Here is an 18,185-nt window from a genome sequence, read left to right on the forward strand (position 1 = left end):
TTTGCAGATGACACTGCTTTGATTTTTCAAGCTGACTCTTACCAAGAACTTTTTCTCAACGCACAAGATGGCTTGAATTCTGTATTACACTGGCTGGCAAATAATCTTTTGACGATAAATGCAGACAAAACTAAATACATATTATTTTCTCTCCGTTCCGCAGTAACTCATCAACACAAGCTTATAGCCCACAAATGTCAATTCGATCTACTACCTTGCTCTTGTCCTTGTCTCGAGAACGTACCAGTTATTAAATATCTTGGTATAAATCTTGACCAAAACCTTAGCTTTAAAACTCACATTAAGTCACTCTCCGCTCGCACTAGGAAATTAATATTCATTTTTAAAACCCTGAGACATATGGCGGATCATAAAATTTTAAAAATAGTATATTACGCGTTGTGTCAATCAATACTATCCTATTGTATTACCATTTGGGGAGGCACCCACAAAACAACTCTAAAAAAGCTAGAAGTAGCTCAACGTGCGATATTAAAGGTTTCAACCTTTCGACCCTTCTTGTACCCAACGTCTAAACTCTATGAAGAATGTAAAGTTTTAACAGTTCGTCAATTATTCATCGCAAATACTATCCTCAAAAGACACTCGCAAATAACCTATGATCCTACCCTCACTCAAAATATGAGAAGACATGACCTGGTCTGTCCTACAAGATTATTTAAAACAGCTTTTTCAAAAAGATTCTATGACTTTCTAGGATCTTACCTTTATAATAAATGTAACAAAGATAATAATATTTACCCATTAAACATTTACCAATGTAAAAAATCAGTAGCTGAATGGTTACAGAATTTTAATTATGACGAAACAGAGAATCTTTTAGACATAATTAAATAGAAGTGAGACGCACACACGCACGCATACACGCACACACACACACGCACACACACATACGCACATACGCACACACGCACGCACACACACACACATACACATACAAGCATTTATAAATTTGATATTTTCTTTTTAAGAAATATTTTATGATTTAGTCTAACAATTTAAAAAAAAAAAAAAAACTTAACTTAATTTTTCTTATTTTTTTTATATTTTGTTATTTTTTTCTTGACCATGACTTTTTGGGGGTGGAGGCCTGGAGTCCTAAAACACAGGGTATCCTAGTTTAGGCTCCAGCCTCTACAAATATTGTATTTTTGTATGTAATTATGTATCCATGTGTTTTATAATTTGTAGAGGAAATAAAGATTTTTACTTACTTACATTCAATACGTCAGTTCACGAATCGAACGCCACTTCCTCTCGTCAATGTAAGAGCGTACTCACGTTACCTAAATTAACGCAACTATGTATGTGCATCATATTACGTTCGCGCACGCGACGAGTTCACTTTATAGTAATAGTATTATTATTTATAGACACATTTTAAATTATTTTGTATCAATGAATAATTCTCTATTGCACAAAAACATAAACTTAGGATTTGACTTTCTACAACTTTCAGTGACGCCACCACGTCAATAATCACATTATTCTCTACTTTATGTAACTTTTCCATTTTCCGAAGCACTTATCTCACACACAATTCATAACCATTTACAACGCATGATTTATACATCACTGTCTATTGTATTACAACTTGGCTAATATATCTGTTACTTTATTTGTTTCTTGCAATTCTTATCGGAAATAGCAGCAGGTTCGTATATTCTCACTTGGTCTAAAGTGCTCTAGTATTTTATAAAGAGACTAGCGAGAGTAATTTGCCTGTCCAGATCCTTCTTCCAGAATCAGCATCTCTCTCTTATACTTTCAATAGCCGTGTCCAAAGCGGACGTTCCCCGAACAAGTGTGTCAGAGGATGAATGTCAACGATAATAACGGTGGTTGTGTGGGTGTAGGAGCCGGGTCTCGGGGCGAGGGCCCGTCGGCGCCGCCGCCGGCCAAGCGGCCCAACAAGCACCCGGCGCCGATGCAGCGGCCCTCGCGCGAGCAGTACGCCGCCATGTGCGCGCGCGCCCAGGCCACGGGGCAGCCGCTGCCCGCGCACGTCTTCACGCACGTCAGTATACCGCACACGCACTCGCATACCATACCCATCTCGCAAGTAGCGACCGCGCCGCCGCCGCTCTAGATACGACGATCTATATACCCACAATGGTTTCATAAAATCAAATTACCCTGATGGCGCTAATACTGCGTTCAGTAGTCACTTTTGATGACCCATTTTTAACGGTAACACCTACGAATGATATCACCGGCATGCGAGGAGCGTACTTCATTTCCCTTTGGACGCATTCCATTTTACAGCTTGCAGTCGTGGACAATGATGATTAGGTTCATTCACAAGCCTTACATTCTCGTTGTATATGCTTGAAGTTATACACCCAACGAAAATACTAAATCATAATTTTATTTTCTACAGGTAAACGGAAAACCGAATCTGACGGGTCGCGGCGGACGCCGCCACGTCATCTCGTGGATGGACGCCCCGGACGACCTCTATTTTAAAGCGACCGAAGCCGCCAAGTGAGTACCGCCGTCCTTATTTCCGTGTCGTGCAATACACGGGGTGGGTACAATAACGTGTGTGTGGTCGCAGGGCCGCCCGGCGGACGCTGAGCTGCGGCGAGCTGCGGCGCGGGGCGCGCGCGCCCTGGCGGGCGGTGCGCGGCGGCGCGGCGCTGGGGGCGGCGGCGCTGGGGGCGGGCGCGCTGGGGGCGGCGGCGCTGGGGGCGGGCGGCGCCGGCAAGGCGGGCGGCGCGGCGCCGCCGCTGCAGCTGGTGATCCTGGACTGACAGGAGCCGGCGCGCCCGCCGCACCCGCCGCACCCCTACACCATGGAGGCGCTGCTGGGCTGAGACCCGCGTGCCGCCGCCGCCGCGCTGTTGTATATTCGTCATGTAAATAATCCGCCGCCGCCGTGCCCGCCGCGTGCCGTGCACCGACACCGACCGCGACGCGGTAGAGTTAACGAAGATTGTATTTTTGGTAATCGAGTCGCCGAGAATGGATTCTGTAGATAATATTTTAAACTATATTGTTCTTATGTGGTTTGATCTGGCGTCGAGCAAAATAATGTATTTGATACATAAAATGATATGTAAGTCTATTTCATTCGGAGATTCATTGTAGGATAATTTACAATTTTTTTCATAAATAAAGCACAAATCGAAATATTGTTTTGTTTCATTTCATCCCTTCACCCCACTTCATCCAACAATAATTCAATAGCATAATTGTTCTAAACACGATGTCTCTCTCTCTCTCTTTCTTAAATAAGCTTCTGAACGAGAAGGAAAGAAAAAAACAAGTTGCTTCACCTGATGAAAGTCTACTCACAATCTTTTTGTAAACATGTTTAGCCGTTATAATGCGGGGATGGGCCGAGTACCTTTTACCGTAACGATTTTATGAGAACTATGGTATCGAAAGTTCCAGACTTCGGTTTCAAGTGGTTGCAAGGTCATCCGATTACTTTACCTGGTGGCTCTGCTCCCCATTAGGATCACTGGTATGATTTAAGTTTTTTTTCTTTCCTATCACCGGGATTCCGAGCCGCACCACACAATGACCGGTTGCGTTGGCCTCATATATGATTCTTCTTCCGAACTTCTATAGTATTTTGGAAATAATTTTTGGTTTTATAGGATTTTTGTTATACCTTCGCCGCCAAGAGTATTTTTTTTCTGTGTAGTCCACGTCAGAATCCCGATCCATTATAGTGGATGCCGTTTTCGATATCAGTTATGCAGCCACTTGCAATATTGGTGATGCCTTCACTAGGATATATAGGATGCGCATATCGTGCTTCGGAAGCCACGTTAAGTCGGTGCTCCCGGTTACTACTTACTCATGTAAGTGAGTAAGCGTTACATGAGCCATGTCAGGGGCCTATGGCGGCTCAATGACACCAGGGTTGATGAGGTTTGTAATTCACCTCACAACCCTCACAAAAAAGAACACTGAAGTATCTATATTTCTAAAAGCGGTAGTGTATTTGGTGACACCATCATAGAGCATTTTAAACGCTATTATGATGTAGTGCTGCTGCTGGACTTTGGTGACTTTGCTGGGTTATTCATGACGTCACTAGAGGACTATTAGCTATTTGTGAGATTCGCAAGCTACTCCGCTTCGTCTGCGTAGAATGCAGTGGATTTCTATTTTACCGCACGTGGTATTTATTTTTTTGTCTATTGAGTAGTTATGGATGGACGCAAGTTTTCTTAGTTAACGAAGATAGCCTCCTAGATTAGAGTATTAAATAAAAACAATATTTTGTAAAAGTTATATTTATTCGAGTACATAACTACATCTTAATATAAATGGATATAACTATTTCTCCGCATGATAAATATGTTTTAAGTGGATTTTGAGATACGTGAATCACCACGTATCACTATTCGAAAGCGCTATCACATACTTCGATTAGTGATTATAAGTTCGCATAGAAAAATATTATTTTTTTTTACTTTAATAACAGCGGTAAAACGTGTTGAAGCGGGAGGAAACTATATTTCCTTAGCAATATACTTACATAAAAGTATAAAAGCTGCAGCATTTTGGAATGGCACTCTAATGTACTTACTTGATTGTTTTCCCCTCACCTACACACATATAAGAGAAACTGAACCTTTAGTACAATATCATTTATTAATACAAAAAAATAGTAAATTAGTTTCATGTAGTTTATATTTTATTGATACCTTTGTATTATCTTCTTGCGAGTTTTGGTTGAAATAGCTATTCAATAAAATAATGTCCAAATAATCGAAGCTAGTCTGCAAGATAGACTATTCGATTATAGTCCAAATAAATAAAGCATATCAAAATGCTCAAGTCCATGCAAACCACTATAACACGTGAACTGTGTTTAGTAGGTATACAGGTGTATATTTTTGGTATGCATACACTCAAAGACATAGTAAATATTAATGATTTTTTAAAATACATACAAAATACAGTTTGCTCCCGTCGACAACACATAATAATGTGTTTCTTAACTGTACTCAGAATTAAATTGAGCAGAATCTATTACAGCTACATTTACACTAAGTCAACTTTGTTGGCGGACAATACGTTTGTTACAATAGGCCTCCGATTACAAAACTATTTTTATACAATTCCATTAATGATAATATTACATCAGAAGTCAGTCGCTTACCATCATTTAACTGTCCTTATATTACATATCCCCCGTACTTCAACTAAAATTGCAGTAAACTACCTCTACATTTTAATCTCAAAGCCCGAACGCAGCGGGGCGGAGTCGACGCGTGCGCACTGCGCTCCACCCCACAGCCACGACACGACACTACATCGATCATCATCGCAATCAATCATAAAATACTCATTACAAAAATACTGTACAATTAAAATAATTATTTGAAGGTAATAAACTCTTACTGATAAATCGTAAGCGATTAATGCTCTGATAAAATCTACGCCCGACTCACCATCAATAATACACCATTCACAAATTATATACAATGTCTATTACTTTAATGTACATGTTACATAAACACACATCCAAATTTGATCCCAAAACTGTAGTCTTTACCTCGTTTTATTTTCTAAATTAAATAATGAGATCGAACATAAACCTTATGGAATTTTGTAAATGAGTAGGAATAGGAATTATTTCCGCACTTCAATGTGGCTAATCCGACGACTGGCGACCGCGACAGTACGCGGTGCATACGCACTTGTTATACAAATTAATCGACTATTTTATGTAAATTTGAACAAAGCCAGGCGTTACTTTTATGCAATATCTTATTATTTTTCATTCATAAATATGTTTTAATATCTTCATTTGTTTCAAGGCACTAATTATTAACAATTGATAACTGGTTCTGTTTATCAGTTAAATCGTCCTAGCTTCTTATCCTAAATAATAATAGCCAATATTAAAATATTCAACTCGCAGTACAAATATTCCGTATGAAAATACCCACATGACTCTGCATACATAGACTATACTAAAATATAGCATTTCAATGTATTTAATAATATACATCAGCTTGTAAATAGATTCCCGATCAGCTCTGTCGGAAAACTACAATTTATACAAAAATATATTTTGCTTTTTTGCAAAAATACATTAGTTACAGTCAGCAGTAAATTACATTGCGATTACAAATGTTAGGTTAGGTGGGATGTAGATTTTGAGGACTCTACACGTGCCAATAGTCACAGTGGCAATGGAATGTTGACAGGACAAATTTATTGACGACGTTACCACAAGTTTACTGTTCGAACTTGTTCTTTCAATATAGTATAGTATATAATATAAAAAGAAAATATATGATACATTAGTGAGTCATTGACTCCTTCATTCATATACCTACAACGCTCACGTGTACATTTCCCGCGCGAGGAAGTGAACTTGATCGATTTCATATAAATTACAGGTTTTGTTTGTGTGTTCAGTCTCACGTGTCAGACTTGCGCCAGCGCCATCCGTTTCCTTCAGTGCTTTGACAAATTCAACGGCAAATCTGTAACAAAATAAACATACATTTATACATCGGGCACGTTATAATAAACCACATTTTAATGTTATACTTAATGTATCAAATAATGAATAATAACCTGAAGTAGGTTCATCCTTAGGTATGTGGTCAGTAAGCAGAGGATGAGGTAGCGGCGCCCAAGGTCCGGGCGGCGCTCCCGGCGCCATCGCGTAGTGCATCCACAGCGGCGGCGGCGCAGGCGCGCGGTGGTACAGCGGCGGCACGTAGCCGTAGCCGTACATGTAGGGCAGCTCGCGCCACTCGTCTCGCGACGGCGAGCCGCGGTACTGCGCCGCGCCCGCGGCCCACTGGCGCGCGCCGTACGGCGACGCCGGCGCGTACGAGCCGCGGTACCGCGCCAACTCCGACGGCGGCGTCGGCGAGTCCCGCGCCACGCCCTGCCCCGGCGAGCCCAGCGTCAGTGCCGAGTACCGGTAGCGGTAGTTATCGGGGCTGGGACTTAAATCCGGCGAATGAACGCTAGACGGTGACTCCGTTTTCAACGACGGTGGGTACGAGTGCGGAGATCTCTTGGCGTCCGGTGACCGACGCGTTGGACTGTCGTCGGGCATCGACAGCAAGGAATGTATGCTGTAGCTGCTGACGTTCTTTGAAACGGTCTGTTCTTTTCGCGTAGTGGCTACGCCGTTATGCGGCCGGAACGGAGTGTCCACCGGCGGTTTGGTCGCGTGGCTCGGACCCGGCGACGGAGGGTACGACGCTGTGCTCAGTGTGGGCACGGTTTTGGCGCGTCGCTTCATACTTTGATCTTCGAGACTCACTCTCTCTAGTTCCCTCAGTATCCTTTTTCTCGGTGACACCATCATGTGTTCCTGTCGACAGTTAGCCAACTTTGCGTTGACAGGGACCGGCAGAGACGCTATCCTCTCGCGTAATTTGTCGATCGTTCGAGTTAATTCTTTGCGTCTCAGAGCCGGTCTCGTTTTCTTGTACACCCTTAACTTATGATACTGATATGGTTTTTTAAGTTTCATATGGTAGTACTTTTCTCTATCGTAATCCGCCCACCTGTCGTCGTCGGACTTCGATTTCGCTTCCGTCGATGCGCCGTCGACGGCGTCTTCGCCGGGCGACTGGGTATCGCCATTGCGTTTTTTCTCACATATACCGTTCGTGAGCGGGCGACGCAGCCCATTCGGAACCAAATCAAGGTGACTTGTGTCGTAGGGTCTACGTCGCTTCTGACGGCTGGCGGCGGCGATCACGGTGGTGTGCAGCGTGGCGGGCCGACAGTAATACATAGCTAACTCTTTGGAGAGATTGCGGCGAGGCGCGGTTTGCTTCCAGCAGTGGTCGCGCTGCCAGGGCGAGGACTGTATGGAGGAGTTGTCGTCGGAGACGCTGAGCGAGGCGGACACGGCGTGCGGCGCAGGCGGCGTGGGCGGCGCGGCGGCGGGCGGCCAGAACGTCTTGCGCGGCACCGACACCCAGCCCGAGCGCTCGCCCTCGCGCCCGCAGCCGCGGACCAGCTCCAATATGAACTTGCCATCTGCAACAACCAACACAAATCTAATGCATTTGGCTACTCCATAAAGTTTGCCTGACCTCAAATATGTAGATGTTTAAACTGAATTTGTATGACCTATATTATCAAACAGTTCTCTAAACTAAAGAGGATGTAGTTTTAGTTGGGATCCTAATAATGAAGGAATAATGGCCTACACCCAATAAATCTACCTATGTTTTAAATTATTGTTAGATTGTTTTCATGATAAGTATTACAGTAAATGTTTTAGATAAGAAAAATTGCATATTATATTTATCAAGAAAAATATACTACTCATTATTATTTGTTGAGATAAATACCTAATGACATAAGATGATAACAATAGGAACTAGAATAAAACATTTACATGTTACAATAAGTTATTCATTTTATAATTTTGTCTCAAAAGTGATAAGAGAATCTTTTAAAGTCCTAATTAGTATTTTTGTTCTTTATTGTCCCTTGAACAATCCTTAGGTAATTGCTATGTATGTATTTAACTAAGATTGGGCCCATATCAAGTGTCACTTGCCGTAAATGTTTGCTTATAATATTACAGAATGTGCTTACTGCTATCATTTGAGTTGGTCAAGTCATGTTTACATGTCTCATTTGATACTGCAATACACACCAAGTATAGTATATAGAAACTTAATATAGTATACATATACACATTAAATATATTACCATAGTAATTGGGTAGTTTTCTAAGTCAAAGATAAGTTATGAAATTCTGATTAGTAAATAAAGACAGGTGACAAAAAACTTTTTTTTTCTATTTAACTTATTTATGAATTTTAATAATAAAAAATGTAATTATTAACAAGTGCGATATTTTATCACATTTTTCTATGACATCACATGTTGCTTGTTCATAAAAATTACTTAGTAATTTCGTAGTTTGATGTTTAGTTAAAAGTTACTGAGTGGACTACTTCGAAACTACCCTATCACTGATCAATATTTAGCTTAGAAGGACCCTGAGCCTTTGAATTGCAAAAATCTAATAAACTTTTTTTATAGCTACCTACAACAAAATATTTGTGTTTACCACAAACAGAGGCTTCAAAAGAATGTAAAGAGTAGAAATATATTGATCAAGTGGTACATCCTAGGGATAACAGGATGAAACTATATATATAAATAGAATAAACTAACAAATCTTTTAAATAAACAACATAAAACAAGATTCAGTTTAATTACAAGTATTAACAATGTAATCATTTTTAATTACTGGTGTAAACAATATTTGTAAACAACTATTATTATATTAGATTTTATAGCTTTAATACTGATCATGGATTTCACATGTTTAACATTATGATCAGTTGTTATTTAGTCCAGCTGTAGTACCACAGGTGTGTAGTACAGCTCACATCAACACTGATTTTGTATTTGTTTCCACTAGAATGCCCACAACTCCTTACGAAACTCATAACAATAGCCCAGAAGCTGCTGTGCTCAGACAATTGGCAACGGTGAGCCAAATGTGCCTGTGTATGTTTATCAGAGCATGAATGACTTTCTAGTTTTCTTACCAACAAGCCTACTGGGTGATGCTTAGTTTCCCAACAAAAATATATAAACCCATTCTTCATATTGGAAATAAAAATGATAAGCAATGACCAGAGACATTGCACTTACCTTTAAAGAACTTGAGCCTTCCACCAGTTGCAGAAAGAGCAGTATTGTTCACAGGAGCATCCTCACTCGCACCCTTGCTGCTGTTACCATTCACGCCATGTCTTCTGTCCACTTCCTCTGTCATTTTGGAACATGTTGTCAGAGTTGTGTTTGTTCCTTCCTGTATATGCATTTCATTTCTGACCGCTCATACAGAACACGAGCAACGACTCAGTTCAAGCACTCTCGCCATGTCGCAAAGAGCGTCGACGTTTGTAGTACACTATTCACTAGTCTTTGGTGAGGATCCACGACCGAAATTGTCGTGAGAGTCCTCATCCTACCACGACCACCTGCGGGTTACAAGCTCCTCCGACTTTCGTATAAACACATTACCGACACGGAGACTACCGAATTGAATTAACAGTGTTGAATACTTAAATGGGAGCACTGATACGTTTGTCACTTCTTAAATAATTACAAAACAAGACCGCGACGCCGGATTCCCGATAATAATCGGGCCCACGACACAATTCAATAAAAAGCTGCTCGTTTTTCAGTACATAGTTCATTCACACCCAGCATCCATTTTGATTCGTTCAAAATCAAATACGATCGTTCTTTTTTTTTACTACAATCCGAATGCGTTGTTAATTTACGTTTAGTTGTGCTATTTATAACAATAACTTGCTTGGAACTATGGATGTGAAATGCCTGAAACTTTCCATTTCTTTCGGAAAGATTGAGTAAATTTCATGAAATTTTCGGAAAGATTGGAAAAAATCATATTTACAATAAAATCATTTAAATATATATTATATCTATCTATCTATCAAGATTCAGGCATTGCCTAGTTTGGGGACCCTGTACAACTCCTGAAAACTAATTAGATTATAAGCACACCTTTAGTTTTAAGTAAACAATTTTTGTATTTCTCCTATTTTGTGCAATAAAGTTATTATTAATAGTGTCCTGCAGCCTTCTTACAACAAAATTATTATTAAAGGGTGGATTTCTTAGTCTTTCTCTTCTTCTCTTCATACAAAATATAAGTTCTACTAAAATATCGCAAAAACACCTTCATTTCAAGTTAAATTTCTAAATACACTAAATATATGCTATGTTAAAAATCCTAGTATCGATGATTTCCCTTCTAAGAATATTGATCTATCGTCTCACCCTAGAATATAAAAGCTGAAATGGTAACCAGCAAAGGAACGAATGGCATAATATCTGTAATAAATAAAGACATTACCAAAATTTTGGCTGTATTCAACTTTTAAAATACTGACACTGATAATGTGATGCCTGACTACATTAGACATAGACAATTCACGACATTCATCGTCTTCTGAATCAATGTCTGGTAAGGGAGCTTCTGTTCGAAACGGTAGACTCCCTTCCATCAGGCATGCGGACGTGAGAGTAGAGAGGATTTCCATGGAGAAGTTCCACTTCCTCTACTGCCGGATCGTATTTTGACAGCCGAACATTCTTTTTCATAAGCACAGGACCGCGGAATAAAAGCCACGTGGGAGCAGATTCGGTGACCGGCGTGGGTGAGAAAACATACGTTCATGTGGAGTCTCGTTTGTAGCCGTTCAAAGTAGTGATCGGATAGAATGTAAGGCTTTAGGTATACGTGCTCCCACTCGGTTATATTCAAGCCATTACCCCAAAGCCAGAGTTGAATCGTCCTCCATAAAGTGCCGTTCAATCGTTCAACTTTTCCGTTGCCCTGCGAATTGTATGGCGTTGTTCTGCTGGTCGCCATTCCATAACTTGTTAAAAATAGCTTGACGTCGTTGGACATGAAAGCCGTACCTCTATCAGAATGCACGTAAGCCGGCGCGCCATAAGTCAGAAATATATCTTTTAAGCAACTTACTACAGTTTGACCTGATAAATCTTTGCAGGGGTACGCAAATGGAAATCTTGAGTACTCGTCTATTATTGTTAATATATATTTGTATCTGCTATTGGATGGCAATGGTCATTTGAAATCTATATTAAGGCGCTGAAACGGCTCTGTGGCCTTAATAAGTACTCCTTGTGACTTGATAAATCTTGGTTTTGTTTCTGCGCAGATCTTGCATGCTGCGGTCATTCGTTTTACATCATCCAAAGAATATGGTAAATTTTTGGATCTCACCCAATGCATCATTCTAATGATTCCGGGGTGGCAGAGAAGGTCATGTGATGAATCTTGAAGCTTATTTAAGTTCATATAACAGCAGACTCTAGATAAGGCATCGGCCGGAATATTTTCTTTTCCGGGTCTGTAAATAATATCATATTTAAAACAAGAAAGCTCGAGGCGCCACCTCTCGATTTTTTATTCATTTTTGATTTTACTAGAATGGTTTTGGTTCAGCATAAACGATACTCATCTACAGTAACAGATTTAGCAAGAACAGATTTCGCAATTTCCTAAGCATAGGTCATTTAGCATTTGATAGCATTACATTAAATGGTAAACTCGGTTCGGTGAGTGGATGTATTTTCGTTGAAAAATCAGGGATCCATTTCGAATAATGGGCAAATAGCCGAGGGCTCTTTTATGAGAAGCTGTATCATTAGGTATAGGTAAGTCTAAAAGCGGTTTAAGTCATTACCCTAATAAATTGATTTTGTCGGTACTAAACACGCTCTTTTGTTCATTAATTGTAATATTATATTTCGAAATGGCATTCATAAAGCTTTTCAAGTTCTCATCGTGATCCTCTTTTGTTTTCCCGCATACAGTGACATCGTCTAAATAAGCGTAGGTTCCGCGTAATTTCTCAGTTTCAATAATATATTGGAGCGTTCTCTGAAAGGCTGGTACTCCATTAGTAACTCCAAACGGTATACGTGTGAATTGATAAAGATTCCCACAAGCTTCAATAGCTGTCATAGGTCGCTCCTTCTGGAGTATAGGAACCTGATGATAGGCCGATTCAATCAGTCAATTTGGCTAAAATATTTGTGTTTCGACACTTTATCAATGATAGTGTTGATCCTCGGCAATGGAAAGGCATCTAATTCTGTAAATCGATTTATAGTGCGGGAGTAGTCTATCACCATCCGCTTGCGATGTACTCCGCCTCCTGTCACTAGGACCTGTGCTCTCCATGGTGAATTACTAGGTTCAATCACTCGATCTGCCAGCAAGTTAGCTACTAGTTATTAGCTCAGTATAATGAACTGTATCATCCCTCTCTGTATTGGTTATGATGTCACTTACACCCCGTGCAAGTACATACTTATAGCCATACAAATAAGTATAGGTGTTAGTGACACCGTAACGAATACTGAGGCGGATCATTCAGACCATGATTCTGAGTTGATATCAAGTGGAATTTCTCGACGGAAAATTCATGAAAATGTTTGTGTTTGTTTAATTATTTTCTGCCCCGATACCGACCCCGCCGGCGTGGTCGACGATTTCCCGCATTCAGCGCTTATCGCTATCGACCCCCTAGGGTCGATTAATTCTTTCAAATATTTTTCCTCTCAGACGACGCCCTGAGCCGAGGTTCGCGCCCAACTGGGCACCCTCAGGCCTGTTGTCTTAAACGTTGTACCGGATGAGAGCCTTCAGCGCTCCCCATTTGTCCGGCCAAGTAGTTAATGCCATCTGCGGCAAATATACAATAAGTCACGTCAAAAAAAAAAAATATTTTCAGTTCCATACATTTGCGACGTATCATGGTCTGAATCATCCCTCAAAGTTTTCGTTACTAACATCCTGTATACCTATATATGTTATTACAAAGTGCCCCTTTGATAGTATAACTTGGTCTTTGGAGTACAATATATATATTTTTTTGTAACTATGGTTTACTGTTTTGGCAATAATGGCTTACACATAATAAACATGGACTAAAATTCGTGCGCCTGGAATGGCTAGTTTTAAAACTAAATAACTTTGTAAATATAGCTTTTTCTTTGTGCAAACGTATTTGTAAAGTTCATTAAATATCTGTGGCTTTACCGAATGTTTCTACTGAATTTCAATCCATTCTTTCCGAAATTTTCAAAAATTTCCCAATGTAATTTACAACGTGCAGGAAACTTTACATCTATTCTTAAGATACTTCAGTAAAATCTTATTTTCAAAGATATATCCAACAATATATCACTTTGACACCAATATAATATTTTAAGAACATGTTATTTATTGAAAAAACATTTGTGAGGTTTTCGGAAATGATTATCTAAACGTAAAAAAGTCACGTTCAAAATAAGCAATAATTGTAATTACACACACATACACAAAATACCGGATTTTTTAACTATGGTAATGTCAGCCATCTTGAATCCACAGCGTTACCATAACTCTGTAACTCGAACCAAACTCGAACGCATTCGAACGATCGAGTGAACATATATTCTATCTCTTTTTCTTTAATTTGTTAGACAGGGAAAGAAATAGTACTAATAGTAGTAGAGGGAGAATCGAATGAATGTATGAATGAGAGGGGTGCCATTAGTAGGACGTATTGATTCGGCGTCATTTGGGTTTTCGGCTTTGCGGTGTGATATTATGTAGTGTATGCTTACGAGATTATTATTTGGTGTGTGGTTATTATTTTGTCTGTTCAACGCGTTATTGTAGAAAGTAGTGCGTAGCAAATACAACGCGACAAAATAAATGTCCAGAAACATGACTTCATCCGAGGCCTCGTATAATCGCAAGATAATTTCCGAAGATTTGTCGAATGTGGAATTCGACACAAGTGAAGATGTCGAAGTTATTCCAACGTTTGATTCCATGGGCCTTCGTGATGAGTTGCTTCGTGGTATTTATACTTACGGTAAGATCGGTTATATCATTTCATACTATATTTCTAATATTATACAGGTTACATTTGATTGCATGCTCACTCGTCCATGCTCATCGTGTATGTCACTTTCACATTTTCAGGGTTCGAGAAACCATCCGCTATTCAACAAAGAAGTATTATACCAATAGTGAAGGGCAGAGATGTTATAGCACAGGCTCAATCTGGTACTGGCAAAACAGCGACATTCTCCATATCTATACTTCAGTCCCTCGACACAACTCTCCGTGAGACTCAAGTGCTCGTACTGTCTCCCACTCGCGAGTTGGCCACACAGATCCAAAAAGTAATCCTTGCTTTGGGAGATTTCATGAATGTACAATGCCATGCATGTATTGGAGGCACAAACCTTGGGGAAGATATTAGAAAGCTAGACTACGGACAACATGTTGTATCTGGGACTCCTGGAAGAGTATTTGGTAAGTTCCCTAAAATCAGATTAGTGGTGATTTAATTTGGTTCTTGTCAAAATTGCTCATATTACTCTAATTTGCAGATATGATTAGACGGCGTGTACTGAGAACAAGATCTATAAAAATGTTGGTTCTTGATGAAGCTGATGAAATGCTGAACAAGGGATTCAAAGAGCAGATATATGATGTCTACCGTTATCTTCCTCCAGCCACACAAGTTGTTCTAATATCTGCCACACTCCCTCATGAGATCCTGGAAATGACATCCAAGTTCATGACAGACCCCATTAGGATCTTAGTGAAACGGTACATTAATTATATATTTTTTTAAATGTACATTTGTATAATTATTATCATTTTCTTATTAATTTAATTTAAAGCCTTGCTTCCGAAACATTGTCCAGTTAGTTACAGTTCACTTTATATTAAATCTCTTATTTCGGAGTGCCTCATGGCAAAAACCTCCTCCAATCCTTTCCAATGATGGCGATCACGCGCCGCTCTTGTCCAGGAAGGGCTCGCAGTCATCTTGATCTCATCATCCCATCTCCTTTTCGGTCTACCCCTAACTAACATTCATTATTATTTTCTTATTAATGAATGTTCTTAAATTTCAGTGTACTTAGTTAATGACCAATTACTAATATAATCTTTATTTTACAGTGATGAATTGACACTGGAAGGTATTAAGCAGTTCTTCGTAGCTGTAGAACGTGAGGAGTGGAAGTTTGACACCCTGTGTGATTTATATGACACCCTCACCATTACCCAGGCAGTTATCTTCTGCAACACTAAGAGGAAGGTGGACTGGCTCACCCAAAAGATGCAAGAAGCAAACTTCACAGTGAGCTCTATGCATGGAGACATGCCCCAAAAGGAGAGAGATAACATCATGAAAGAATTCCGATCAGGGCAAAGGTAATTATTATGTAGTCTACTTACATTTCTGTAAATTTTTTGAAGTTTCTGATAAACACAATCTAATATATTTATTTATTTTCAGCCGTGTCCTAATTACAACTGATGTGTGGGCCCGAGGTATTGATGTCCAACAAGTGTCACTAGTCATCAACTATGATCTGCCTAACAACAGAGAGTTGTACATCCACAGGATTGGCCGCTCCGGTCGTTTTGGCCGCAAAGGTGTTGCCATCAATTTCGTCAAGTCCGATGACATCAGGATTCTAAGAGATATCGAACAGTACTATTCTACACAGATTGATGAAATGCCAATGAATGTAGCAGATTTGATTTAAATTGTATGGATCTAAACAAGCTACTATGAAACCTTCAACATTATATGCACATTGGTGACAGTTATTTGCAATAAATCACAAGTTGATATTTGTAATGTTTAACTTAACAATAAGTTTTTCTAGATGTATGTTGACATAATGTCTTAATATAAAACTAAAATGATTATATGTTTTGTTTTATTTTTAATATATCGTTTAGGGCTATTTAGGGGTTTCAAGTGAAATACATGATCTATGTACATAATTTACAAATTTTTATTATGTTGAGTCAAAGAAAATCTATGCAACACAAATAAATTTCTTCAAAGCAGTTTATAAATTACAAGTAGTATACACACAGTATGTTTTAAGTAACTTAGCTCTACTTATTATCTAAACAAGTTATAATTCTCTATCTCAATCCCAAGAGATAATTATTAGTATCTAACACTGAGCCCTTGGAATGTTACCAGAATTTTTACATTTGATTTGTTTCCCCAACTTCACTATCTTGATTCTCAATGAGAATGTCTTTCCTAGACAACAAAAAGTGAAACCTTTCCTCTTTTACAAAATAATATTGTTCTAAAGAAATAAATAAATGTATATCTACAAAAACACACAATTCCACAGGTATGATGATGATGTTTGCCTCTTGGAGGATCACACAATGCCTTAGATTAATGTATACCATCTCCATCCTTAAGGCACAAATTTTCAAAATATTACTGCACATTTAAAATGATTGTGCTGTAAAAAAACTTATGAAGTGAGCATAATATTTATTGTTTTATTCCTATGTATTAAAAATAGAAAATAATACATTGATAAAATTTTATGAACAATGATTGAAACAAAGTATCCTTAGGCCTTATGATGTATGCAGTAAGGATCTTTGTGAATTAAAATTCAGCCTCTGCTGCTGGGTGGTATGCACTCCAGCGTCTATAAATAAATATACCAATGGCTCCTAATAGCAGAGCAACTAGAATCTCAGTTAGCTGGTCTAAGAAGCTGGTACTGGGTTCAGATGATTCCAGCACCTGTGGCTCTACTTCCTGTACTGGCTCTTCTGGTGCTGGTTTTGCTGCCTGTTCTTCTTCACCCTTAAATGCTATTTGACTTAATACGGACTGCTCTTCTTCAGTTATTGGTTTAGCTGCTGTAGATGACAGCAATGCTGAGATTTCACCACATTGGGGACACATCCAACTGGTGGACTTCTTTGCTAATATCTTCCGTTCAGCAGGAGTATAGTCAAGCGACCCAATTGTTCCTTCAGCAGGTGTTGGCATAAAAGCGATTAATGCCAGCAAAGCTGTCCTGATAGACCATGATGGCTGCCATGTCTCTGGGTGATGGCCAGAAATAGACAAACAAATCTTTTTATTCACTTCAAATCTCCCATTTGGCGTGAGAAGAATGATATGCGGTGGGTGCATAGGGTATTCTTTAGGCAGTAGTATTCTTCCATGGTAAATACCTCCCTCGAACTCCGTTCCTTTCGGACCCTGAACGGTGAAGTGCCACTCGAATAAGTTATCCTCTAGGGGTCGCGCGCAATACTCCTCTGTGGCTTCCGCAAGTTCCAGTGCCTCTCTCATAAGGCGTTTCACACCAGGACATTTTGTATTATATTTTTCACCCATTTCTGCCATTTTCTGGAAATCTAACGTACACGTAAGTGCTGTCAGAAGCAAAATATTATGATGACGCAATGCTATATTCGAATAATTGGTAATTACAGGAAAATTTGATAACAAAAATCCTTTTGTTGGGTGTTGTCAAATTGGATAGATGGATATGTCAAAAATTATAGTCTCCGAACCTCAGAACAATAACTAAAGCATAGAAGGAAGGCTAAAATAGCAACAGAACTCTATAATTCTGCTCTACTTTATCTTACGGAACCGGCGTAATGTTAGACAAAGACGCATATACAAAAATTGTTTCGTAATTTCGTAGGTTGTCACAAGTTTTTCATTGCCTAGTGTTGGGTTTCACTTTAGTAATATGTCGATAAAATTAAATTTACTTACAATTAATGTCGATAAATTTTTTTTACAAGATTTCTTTTTGTAGGATGC

The 18,185-nt window shown here is 39.3% G+C and overlaps 4 protein-coding genes across 4 annotated transcripts in view; 2 read left to right on the forward strand and 2 right to left on the reverse strand.

Moving 5' to 3' along the window:
* LOC126375052 (metastasis-associated protein MTA3) overlaps positions 1–2,774 on the forward strand; it is a 54,971-nt gene extending 52,197 nt beyond the window's left edge. The window contains exons 15-17 of the mRNA XM_050021895.1: positions 1,878–2,038; positions 2,402–2,505; positions 2,579–2,774. Coding sequence (XP_049877852.1) covers positions 1,878–2,038; positions 2,402–2,505; positions 2,579–2,774 — 461 coding nt within the window. The remainder of the gene's footprint in view (positions 1–1,877; positions 2,039–2,401; positions 2,506–2,578) is intronic.
* Positions 2,775–4,255: 1,481 nt separating this feature from the next.
* On the reverse strand, positions 4,256–10,237 carry LOC126375269 (uncharacterized). The gene is made up of 3 exons (XM_050022198.1): positions 9,646–10,237; positions 6,574–8,004; positions 4,256–6,479 (listed from the first exon to the last, which is right to left on the reverse strand). The coding sequence occupies exons 1-3, from the start codon at positions 9,815–9,817 to the stop codon at positions 6,451–6,453; spliced, it is 1,632 nt and encodes a 543-aa protein (XP_049878155.1). The 5' UTR covers positions 9,818–10,237; the 3' UTR covers positions 4,256–6,450.
* A 3,853-nt stretch (positions 10,238–14,090) lies between these two features.
* Positions 14,091–16,283, forward strand: LOC126375290 (eukaryotic initiation factor 4A-III). The gene is made up of 5 exons (XM_050022226.1): positions 14,091–14,423; positions 14,534–14,869; positions 14,947–15,169; positions 15,527–15,781; positions 15,867–16,283. Exons 1-5 carry the CDS (start codon positions 14,261–14,263, stop codon positions 16,117–16,119), a joined length of 1,230 nt encoding a protein of 409 aa, XP_049878183.1. The 5' UTR covers positions 14,091–14,260; the 3' UTR covers positions 16,120–16,283.
* Positions 16,284–16,352: 69 nt separating this feature from the next.
* LOC126375314 (ubiquitin-conjugating enzyme E2 J1-like) lies at positions 16,353–17,917 on the reverse strand. The gene has a single exon (XM_050022256.1). It carries the CDS (start codon positions 17,754–17,756, stop codon positions 17,001–17,003), a length of 756 nt encoding a protein of 251 aa, XP_049878213.1. The 5' UTR covers positions 17,757–17,917; the 3' UTR covers positions 16,353–17,000.
* Positions 17,918–18,185: the final 268 nt, after the last annotated feature.

The sequence above is a fragment of the Pectinophora gossypiella genome, chromosome 18, assembly GCF_024362695.1.
Source record: "Pectinophora gossypiella chromosome 18, ilPecGoss1.1, whole genome shotgun sequence".
Taxonomy (NCBI): domain Eukaryota; kingdom Metazoa; phylum Arthropoda; class Insecta; order Lepidoptera; family Gelechiidae; genus Pectinophora; species Pectinophora gossypiella.